Source organism: Malurus melanocephalus, unplaced genomic scaffold (genome assembly GCF_030028575.1).
Source record: "Malurus melanocephalus ecotype Western Australia unplaced genomic scaffold, MMel_1.1 scaffold_77, whole genome shotgun sequence".
In the NCBI taxonomy this organism is placed as follows: Eukaryota; Metazoa; Chordata; class Aves; order Passeriformes; family Maluridae; genus Malurus; species Malurus melanocephalus.
In genome coordinates this window covers 1,150,499-1,161,625 of record NW_026623309.1, presented here as the reverse complement: position 1 = coordinate 1,161,625, position 11,127 = coordinate 1,150,499, and the positions used below count along the sequence as shown (strand labels likewise).

The 11,127-nt window shown below is 40.9% G+C and overlaps 1 protein-coding gene across 1 annotated transcript in view; it reads left to right on the top strand.

The window, feature by feature from the left end:
- The first annotated feature begins 2,847 nt into the window (after positions 1 to 2,847).
- The window catches only part of LOC130574197 (uncharacterized), a 66,743-nt gene continuing 58,463 nt past the window's right edge, over positions 2,848 to 11,127 (top strand). The window contains exons 1-6 of the mRNA XM_057367262.1: positions 2,848 to 3,000; positions 4,022 to 4,092; positions 6,134 to 6,299; positions 7,221 to 7,358; positions 7,638 to 7,827; positions 8,151 to 8,278. Of these exons, the coding sequence (XP_057223245.1) occupies positions 2,989 to 3,000; positions 4,022 to 4,092; positions 6,134 to 6,299; positions 7,221 to 7,358; positions 7,638 to 7,827; positions 8,151 to 8,278 (705 nt within the window). The 5' untranslated portion in view covers positions 2,848 to 2,988. The remainder of the gene's footprint in view (positions 3,001 to 4,021; positions 4,093 to 6,133; positions 6,300 to 7,220; positions 7,359 to 7,637; positions 7,828 to 8,150; positions 8,279 to 11,127) is intronic.

Below are 11,127 nucleotides of genomic sequence, written 5' to 3'. Positions count from 1 at the left end.
GGGACCCAGCTTACACTGTGGAGTATTCTATTAACTCTTTAGACTGGAAWTGTTCTCTCCCACTTTCTTTAGTCATCGATATTTGCAAAGCACATGTGAGAAGTTGCTTTCCCTTTTAACATTTGTAACCATTTCATGCATAATGTTATGTGATGGAGCAAGGAAGTTTAGGAAAGAGGCAAGAGCAGCACAAATTTCGTGGGGGAGAGCAGTACTAATGACTGGGATCTTTAGCTAAGATTTCTACTTGTGACTCTGGTTTGAAGCAAACTAGCTCAGGCTAAACAAGAGGGCTGGCCGTAGGAGGAAACAAAACTTTGCCTGTCCACCACAGCTTCCCTCAGGAGGCGTTTTTATGCAAACGCAGCTCAGTTTTGGCCATGGCTCCATGCTATGAGTGATGATCCCATTACGTGTGAAGATTGAACAGGGGCATAGACTGCATGGGAAGTGTGGGAAGAGTCCTGGGCCTGAAAGAGGGGTCAGTAAGTTTGGTGAACTCCAGAAGGCTTGTGTCTGATGTGTTGTACAAACTTGATTGGTACCAGAAGGTTTTGTGGTTTTGTCTATTATTCACACACTATTTCATCCATTTGAGGTTTGGSACTTTGGTTGTTGGGATGAGCTGCCTCCCATGAACTTGTTTGCTCCCAATGGGAACACCTTCCCTTTAGTCCCAAAGCTTTGACTTTTATCCTATGTGATTTTTGGTTGATTAATCATCAAGGAATGGTCACTAGGGTGACTTTTATTTATTTATTTATTTATTTATTTATTTATTGAAAACTCACTGCATGGGATTGTTCTGAGCATTTGCTCTGTTGTGATGCCATATACTTAATTTCTTTTCCTTGCTGTTTTGTGGGATTTCTAACTGGTTAACTTCTCCCTCTTCTTTTGCAAAAAGGCTGAAATGCAGTTGGAAATGGGATCAGTGGTTATGTGTGTCTGTGTCTCCCCCTTACTACAACCTCCCCTCCCCTCTGCAGGCTGCCCTGCYGAAGCCCCTCCTCTGCCTGCAAGAGGGCAGTTGAAATAGTGAGCTCCCGCTTTGTGAAGGAAATTTTCTTTCAGTGCCTTGCTCAGAGGTGCCTTTGAGAGCAGAACTGATGTGTTTTTGTTMACTTCTGGGCTGAGGAGGTGATTTCGATGGTCATGGGGTTGCCCGCCATCGTTTTACTCTGTGCTGTTGTGGCAGGATCTTCAGGGAGTAAGTAGAAGAAACTTTTTCCTCTACTAAGACTGATCTCTCAATACAGAAAGCTTCTACTAAGGAATGTTCTCACTTGCTAAACTTCAGACATGTTGTGAATTATGTTACAGCTTGTGAGTTTGTAGTAATTCTTATAGCAGCTTTGTCTGGATTTTCAGTGTATTATCGCAGTTTGCTTTACTGAACTCTCTGGGTAGTACTGGGCAGGTGGGAGAGCATCCTACCTGGAGAGGATGCAGTTAAATAGTGTATCTTCCTTCAGCATTTTAGGGAAAGCAAGAGAAACAATGAGATTGTGTCAGTCAAAGAGTTATTCTACCTGAAAATAATATGTTAGTATCATATTCTACAATTGTGCTCAATTTGGTACTTGGCAGATGAAGGATTCTGAAAAGTGTGAATAGATCATGGACTGTCAATAGTGTAGTCCTTTGTTATCTTGTCAGCTGAAGAGACATAAGTGCATGCTGTTTCCAGAACCAAAATAAATGATGGAAGAAAATTTAAAATTTAAAAAGAACAAAGCAAAGAGCAGAAACTCTAAATTTAGGCATCCTAACAAAGTTAACCGAGTGCCTGATTGTCCAGGCTGCTCAGTCTACCACACTATCAGTCTGTGATAAACATGTCTAACAGTTCTGAGCGCAGCATTCAAGGTACCACATATGYCTTCTGATGCGCCATAACATGAATTTTCCATAGATACAGACATGTGGAAGGGGCAAGAGCAAAGTGTTGTCCCTGTATACTTGGTAGAAAAACTCTCATGGATTTATTTATTTGTTTTGAGGACCATACTTTGATTTCAGTTTTTTCACTGAAATTTAGAAGCAGCAGGTCCATGCTGAGCCACRCAAATTTTCAGTGCTGTTTTGTTCTGTTACCTGTCACTGCAGGATCCTCAGAGAGTTTAAGTTATGGAGCTTCCTGTTTTGCAGACTGTGCAGGTGAGTAAAACAAGATTGTATTCAGGTTTTTTATATGATAAGGAAAAAGGAATTTGAAAACTTCCCTCCCTTCTGTGGGGATGTTGTGTTCTGAGAAGAATGATACTTATGTGTGAGTGATCAGCATTCRTGGAAGTAGCAGAGAAATCCCACTAACGTTTGCCAGGGCYCCACCTGCCTGAAGTTTGCRTTCTGTGAACTCTGAAAAACTCCTAAATATTAAAGCTGAATAAAGGACTAAACCAGTGCAGGACTAAGCCCAGCCATGGGCATGAAGAGCAGATCTGTTTCATCTTGCTATTGTGAAGGTCCTGTTTTTCTTCTCTCTGAACAGTGCCAAAAGAGCATCATGCTGTAAATGCATTACCTCCCTTTTGTAAATGTACATGCCCTTGTAAAGTCACTTTGTGCCTTGAAGGAAATTGTGAGGTTGTGTGCTTAGGAGAGAGGGGAGCTTCCCTATGGGAACTATGGCCAGTGTGCAGGGTGCTTTCAGAAACCCAGCTCCTTCAATTGTAAGTTCAAGTGGGAAGGGAACAAACTGAATACTCAGCCCTTTGCGTAGCTGATTTCAGTGGCTGAAAGATTAAAAAATAGGGAAAAAGGAGAGAAAGGGAAGCTTAACAGCCTAACATCCCCTGTCCCCTCCATTTTTTAAATTTTTTTTTTTGTTTCCTAGGACTCAGTGCATCGTACTTCCCCAAAAGAGCTAGATACAGCTACAGGTATTCAGCTGTCACCAACACATTCCTGCAGGGAAATACTTACAAAAGCAGTGGCATTTCTCTGGAGAGCACAGTGATCATTGAGGTGTTGGGGAATTGCCAGATGGTTTTGAAAGTAAGTATTGTCATAATTGCATGAGTGATTGGGATGAGCTGATGTGGAGTTGTATTTTAATTTGGGATTATTGCTAAATTTCAAGCATTTGTTTTTCTTGTAATTAAATCCAGTTCAATTCTGAATCTAATAAATAGARCTGCAGTATTGATTTGATGCACTACAATTTGAAATTAAGTATTTGCCAGTTTTAAAAGGCAGATTAAGCTAATAATTGTTTTCTTTTCTAAGTGGCAAAACAGTTCCACTGTTTTGTCACATGAAGTGCAGAACTGGAGATAAAGTCAATCCCTTGAAAGGAAGTTGGTTTATTTTAAGGCACTTTCATATCTGTAGCAGTAATTTTAAAATAACAAGCATTTTAAAGAGAACTTGAGAAACTTGCCTGATGTGCTGGATTGCTGCCATTCCTAGCCCAGTGTAAAATTCAGTCTTGTGACACTGTTCATGTCCCTATGTCGGCAGGAGATCTGTCTCTCAGTGACAAGAGCAACAGAGCAGTTTCAAATTGCAGAGCTTCTCCTGGGGTGAGCCCTGTGGTAGGCCAGGTGGACAACTACAGTGCTTTAGAACTACAGGGCAGCAGGGCAAATAAACTTTTCAGCTGCTTGGGTTTTCTTCAGCTTAACAGAGGGGTTAAACCCATCGGTTTTACTGAGGGGTTTGACTTGTGGGCACTAAAAATACACATATACTTGAGGCCAACAAAGAATGGGATAGTTATCCCTGTTCACTTGTCCTATCATATCCCTAAAAATGGATAAAAATCAACTGGTCAGTGGTTTGACAGTGAAAGGGATATAATAGAGCTGTGTAAAATGTGTTTAATAGTGAAACTTGTTTTAGAAGAAATTTCTGGAAACTGCCTTGGATGTGCCACTCAAAGAGGGAGCTAATTCATTTCTGTTCCAACACCAAGCTTTTGTTTGTATTTTGTGACATTCTGTGTAGAATGTGATGTGAGAAAGTCCACAAATTTCTCTTGACAATGAAGTATATTGTCTGTAATCTTTGCTCCTAGGTGCAAGATGTACAGATTAAGAAAAGTTTTGCATCCAGAGAGGAGTMTCTGAAGGATATGGACAGCTTAAGGTAGAAAAACACCTAATCTGGTCTAGTTTTTGTTTTGTTTTTTTTTAAACCATATGGCTTAGGAGCAGCCTGACCGGACATTGCTCACTCTGTCTTATACTCTGTTTAGTTTTTGGGTTTCTTTTGTGGTTTTTTTTTTGTTTTGTTTTTTTAAAGCGAGGATCCAGATATGAGCACCATAAGCAAAATGAGAGCCATTTGGTCCAAACAGGTTTTTCTTCAACGTCATTTTCATCCCTTTGTATGTAAAACCGTTTGTAGAGTAGACAGTTCAAATTAATCTGGGTACAAATCACCAATCCCCTCGTAGCCGGTATGGATCACAGCTTTCAGAACTGCAGGTGTTACGTGTACAGATTTGAGTTTTGCAGTACATTTCACAAGCACTTGGTTTGAAAGATTCCCATAAGGCAGAACATTGTGGTTTTTTCTTCCAGGATTTAAACTGCATTTACTTGTCCAATGAAATTTCTTTCTTTAATATTTTTGGGTTTAGGAGCTCACTCATAACATATGTCAGTATGTTTCTCACTGACTTGCCAAGGTATAGTCTCCAGTGCAGATGACAATACAATAAGATCTCCTCAARCTGTGGAGGTCTGGCATTTTCCCAGAGAGCTGATGCTTCTTGTGTCATCGAAAAAAAGCAGTTCTGTTGTCTGATTAAGCTCAGCCTTGTAATCTTCCTCTTTGTCCTGCCACTTGGATTCTCAGCCTTTAAACAGCACTGAGAGCTGAGATAATTGACTCAATTCAAAGGGTCAAAAAGAGCAAGCTTGGAGTAAATGCATTGCTTTTTGTATTCATCAGGAAGAACTTTGTGTTTTCTCTACGGGCAGTGATATCAGAGTTCACAGGAGTGTACAGGCACATCTTCTGTGCAGTTATTTGCAGGATTTTCGTAGCAGTAAGAGCAGTTATGTATTGTTCTTTGCAGAGAAGCCAAAAAAATAAAAGAAAAAAAAAGAGGTAGCAAAGAAAGCATTGAATGAAGCTTGGCTATTCAAAATAATTATTCAGACAAGTGAACCTTATTAGCATTTGCCTCAGCCTATTGTGAACATACAGTAGTCTAGCTTGTCCCCTGAACATGCATGTAATTTCCACAGATAGTAGCAAAAGCAGGACCAGTTGCCTAGGAGTTCAGAAATTCTTATCCTGCATGCCCAGTCTCTTCTGGAAAGACTTTATCCATATGTTGATGTATTACAATTTTATCTCTTGCTTTCTGACCTGATTGATTAGATGAGCAGTTAGCTGCCCAGTTAATGTGCAGATGAACTGTGTAACTGCCTGTATGGGAGCTGACCACTGGGCTACTATAGAATTCTTCCTTTGGATGGTCGATTTCTTGCCGTTTAGAGGGAAAACCTATGATTTAAGTATGTTCTATTAGGAGTGAAAAATCAATGTTAAAACGTGATCTCTTGCAAAGACAGAAATCACGTATGGGATCAGAAATCTCAGTCTGGGATAGAAAAAACAATTAGGAAGTGTACTGACAGCAGAGATGGGAGAATAAGTTTGGCACAGAGCCCAAGTATGCACACTTAACAGAGCAGGAAAATATGGGTTAATTGCAATGGAAAGCARTTGTTTTTGTGTGCATCACAGCTAAAGAGGCATGATGCAGTTACTTTGCAATTCAGACGTGCCTAGCAATACTTAAGGTACCTTGAATCATAAAATGGAATTTCTCTCTTAATTAAACAAGAATCATTGCCATGAAGTACATTTACTTGTAATTAATTTGCCGGGACTGCAAATTAATTTAAATAACTGCTTTATTAAGTGTTACAGTTATGTGGAGAATGCTGTGATGATCTTGAGAGGATTTGTTTTTAGGGYTTTACAGGGTTTTTTAAGGACTTCTTGGGTCAGGATGAATTTATCAAGAATAGAGGCTTGCTATAAAGAATGGAGATACAGAATGAGACAGATCCATTGTGCAGGAGCAGCTCTTCTGAGGAAAATCTGAGTCTAATATCATAAAGTGACTTGTACTGTTTGAAGCAAGAAATGATAAACTGTTTCATTGCAGGGGAATACTAGAACAGAATCCTCTTCATTTTTCTTTCCATGATGGGAAAGTTCTGAAACTCTGTCCTGTGAGGAGTGAACAGACGTGGGCATTGAACATCAAGCGAGGCATTCTCAGTGTCCTKCAGACAGCACAGGAATCCACTGCTGGTTCTGTCATTGAGGAGGTGAGACAGTCAGTCAAGCTCTGAGGTGACCCTTAGCTCTTGTACATATTAAATCTATTTTAATCTTTATTAAAAATAAAGGTTTTTGCCACTTGGTTCAGCAGATGGTGGCAGTCATCTGGTGGCAGTCATTTGTAGTGAATGCTAAAATTAGCTGTAATTCTCATTCTTTTGGGGCTTGGAATCCACTGCTTGGTTACCTGAGTTGCAACACCAAGGCTTTACATCTTCACTGGGATAAATACCATGTTCATTATTCATAGTTATTTCTTGTTACATTTTTTCATTAATTTCAGGAGGCTTTCAGATCAGGCTTCTCAGAGCCTTTGCAGTTATTTTAATGCTTAAGCCCAGGTTCTGCTGCGTAACTGTGTAACAATAGACTGGTGTACCCTGCTGTCACCTGTGTGTTTGCATGAGTGCAGCTGACACAGGTCATAGGCTGCAGTTCTCTTGTGCAGAGCTGTCTCTAGAATGACCTTCAGCATGTTATGTATGCACTGCCTCATTCTCAGGCTACTGCTGCATGTCAGTGCTTAAAGAGATGTTCTGCAGTAAGCCTTGGGACACCCAAGCCACATGTAATTCGACTTACTATGCCTAGTAATGCKCTTCTGAATTAATGCTTCCCTGCATGCCCCCAAAATCCTAAATGAAAAAGCAAATGTCTGTAAATTATCTGATTCAGAATAACACAATGAAATTAAACAGTCTCTGGCTACTATGAAGTTTGACMAAGGTCTTTAAAATTACTTGCCTTTTCATGGCTTTTGTGGCAAAGCCAGTATTCTGCAAGGAAGAATTTAGGTGTCTGTTGTTATTACAGAAAAAGTAAATATTAAAAATAATTGCAGTAACCCACACTACCTCCYTATATTGTATGTGTGCATGTGTGATTCGACAGTGTGTGTTTGTTACTAGGTGGATGTTCTGGGAATATGCCCAACCAGGTACCAGCGAAAGGGTCCCATCCTTGTAAAGACAAAGGACTTAAACCTCTGCTCGCATCGCTCCTCTGGTTTGACTTCTGTGCAGTCTGTTGTTCTTCCTCATGTGTCGGTAAGTTTTGGGGAATGAYGCTGACTCTTCCACAGGGCCTTTTGACTTATTTAAACACCATTTGATGCTGACAGTTAGTAGCAGTTGTTTTTCAGTGATGAAAAACTAGGCYAGAAATAAGGAGTGCATTAACTTCCACAGGCTAGGCAGTGTCAGAGGTGTAGACAAGAGACTTCCCACTGCCCCTGAACTGGAATCCTCTGTGAAGCTGGGAGAGAAAGGATTGGGCAGGCTGATGCAGGTCATCAAGAATTTTCCTGAAGTATCTGTTCTTCTCAGTCTGAACAGCAGATCCTGTCCTCGCAGCTGGAATGTGTTCAGAGCATTRAGGATGGAGTCCTGGAGGAGGCCAAATGTACCGAGTCCAACCGTGTGATGCTGTTCCCTCACAAGGGCAGTGGGGCAGAGACACGGACACAGTCTGCACTCAAACTCTTGCAAGTGGAAACAGAGACACTCTACAATAAAGGTAACTATGTTTCTGCTAAAGTAAAGTAAGTTTGGACACATGGATATGGAATAGGGCATTCTTCATGTGTATCTTTGTCTTGTTTCTGTGAGTCTTTCTTTCAGGTCACACTGGTATGTTTAGATCTTTATTCTGTTTTGTTCTTTAATTCAAGCTGCCTGCAGGCATTCATATTCATCTCTTGTCTTCACTGAGACTAGAGAGACCCTTACAAGAGAAATAAAATTTCAGAGAGAAAGTTTTCCATTSCATATAGAGTTAACCATAGTAAATGGCCAGCAACCACCAGAGATCTGATTTTTCCTTTATGTTCCTTTCTCCAGTGCACTCTGAGGATCTTTACGTGACCAGCATTCTCTTTGAAAGGGAGGAAACCAAGAGGGAGGTCACTGGAGGAGAAGTGACTGAAGTGGTGTGGAAGCTTTGCTTAGCACACAGTGCGAGTTATGAGGTAAGCTGGACCAGTAGCCCCTGCTTCCTTGTGAGGCTCTCTGTGGGCAAAGAATTCTCCTACATAGATAAGAGGTGACCAGGAGAGCAGSCATTTTGAGATACTGAAGCCTTCCTTAGTTTCAGATATTTTAAAATGTAGAATTAGAGAATATGCTTTGAAGTGTAATATTCTTACATAAATAGTAAATCACACTGAAGAGTTAAAATATCATGTTGCCCTTGCATATCAGACAAAAGCAATTTTTAACTGTATTCTAAATTAATCTAAAAGAAAATGTCCCCATTTTTATTTTTTTTTTGCTGTGAAAAAAACCCAAAACTGTAAGTGTCTGGTTTGGGCTATCACTGGCAGTTTTGATACTTTATTTTAAGCCACCTTTTTTAGCTTTAGTGGGATACTACCCCTGGTACTGCTGTTGTTTCCATGTCTATTGGAGTTCTGCTGTTCTTACATTGCCTCATTCCCTCAAAACAGTTTGCACATGAAACCCTTTCTTCTGGGTCTCAGCTGATAGGATCCTTGTGCTTCTGATGAACTCTGCTAATAACCATCATGTTTCCTTCTTGGGTCCAGAGGGAATCTCTTCCCCCTTGACCATTTTCATTGGTGAATGCTGCTAAAATAAGGTGGAATCTTCTGGTCAGGTGGAACAGGCAGTGGTTTAAATATTTTTTTATGATAACCATCATTCTAGATGAGAGTCTGCCTGTCTCCTTACCTCACTCCGTTCTTGTATTTTTTGTTGATACAGGCWGCAGCAGGAATCAGTCAGTAATTGCCATTGTTTGAAATGAAGATCCCTATAATCTGTTTAATTGTGAGGTTATCAAGAACACCTGTTATGTATAGTAGAGAATGATCAACAGCTGATGCTGCTTAATCACTGCTCASCTGAGATCAGCTGAGGGCAAAGAGATGACACTTCATATCCCATTATCCTTCAAATACAGTGATTCTTGCTAGTGGTGAAGTTCCTACATAGAACAATATTAAAAAAAGAGTAAATTTGAAAACAGAAGAACACACTCTTTAAGTCGTTTTTGGTCAGGATATTGCAAGAAAATAAGTATGRTCTAATGGGGAAGGCACTAAATGGCATTGGTGCCTCCATGAGTTTTACACTGATGAGTTTGTTTGTACTTTGGAGCAAGATTATTTCCTATGCAGAGGGGCTGAAATCTCTCCTGTAAATGCACATAGGTACAGGTGCTGTTAACAGAAACCTTCAAACCCATCCCATAAGGCACACACCTTCCTTAGTTTAGATTAAGTCCTATGTCAAAGAACAGGAGYTCTGCCTGTCTCCCCTCTGGGCTGGATAGAGATATGGGAAAATGGAGTAGAGGCTTTATGGGGCTGGAGCAAAGTGCAGTGCTGGATTCCAGCTCTGCTGTGATGTCCTKGGTGTGTCCACCTTGCTCTTAGCATCAGCTGTGATTAATGAGTGCAGGGGGATCTTCATGTCTGGTGTCTGAGATTTCAGGGGAAGGCACAGGGTGGAGCAGGATCAGCCATAGCTGCTGAGGCCAGCACCTTCAGTCAGCTGTGATAAATTCCAACTCCAGACCTTACTCTGTTACATGGTCAGAGTGTGACCTGGTACCACAGACTGACAGAGGCCTTGGTGCTGGGCTGAGAGAAAACAGCCTTTGCAAGTGGTAGAATATTTGGGACAGGCTTCTGTCTCTGAGTTATAAGCAGGTCTGCCATCCCTTTTAGCTGCATGCTATGGAGATTTTGACTATGGAGGGCTAAGAGAGCAATATAATAATGGTTGGTGCTAATATAGAATAAAAGCAGGCTCTTTGGGTACAATAATGCTTAATTCCATGTTGTCAGTGTTACAGCAGTAAGAAATGACATTTAGGCACAGACTRGAGAGCCACATATTGCCTGGAAAATGCTGAAAAAAGAAATTACTGCCATGAACCTGAGAAACTTTCTCTAAATCCTGCCTTCTATTGAACACTCTTAATTCGGTATCTTTGAAAGAATGGCAGATGATTTTTCCCAGTAACAGTGGGATGTCACTTCTGCCTCCAAAGAGACCTACTGGCTTCCTGTGTGGGAAATTTGTTTTGTAAATCACTAAGAYTAGCACAAGTGGCTGCTGTCTGTGTCCCTGCCTAAAAGAGAGGTGAATTATTCATCATGTGCCYGTCCCAGCACAGGGTTTGATTGGTTGTCAACCATTTTCACCATTTCAGTGTGTTCTTTCTGTGTGACAAGACATTTCAAAGAGAATCTTTATCATCCTTCATTTCAACCAATAAAATGTCCTTTGGGCCAGGAAGAAGTTATGGGAATGACCACAGTGTTGCTTGGGAGACAGCTGCGCTGTTATGCATGTATAGCTTGTTTGTCCCACTATTGTTTGACTCTRAATGCCGTGAGATTATGCATTTCTTTCAGGACACAAAACCAAGAATAAATGGAAGGGGAAATCTCCAGCTCCAGGGAAAACAGTGAAGGGATGAGAAAATGGAGGTGGAGACTGTCATTTCCAAGGAAGCAAAGTTGTTGTTTAATTTTTTAATGCTATTATGAGACAAGATTGAATTTCAATGTGGATGTAGATTAGCTAATGGACCATTAAGTGAACAAGCTGCATACTGACAAAGAATGGAGAAAGGGATGGGGAAAAGGGACCCTTTCTTGGGAGAGGCTGGAGAGAAGCCTGTCACACCACTTTTGCTGGGGCAGCATTTCCAGTGACTGKCTGGGTTTTGGTGCTTGGTCGGTAACTCTGGTGAATGTGGCAGTCTGTGCACTAAGCAGTGTGGGCAAGAGTGTGTCAGATTTGCATTGCCTTGCTTCTGGACACCAGTCTGACCCAAAAAGGTTTA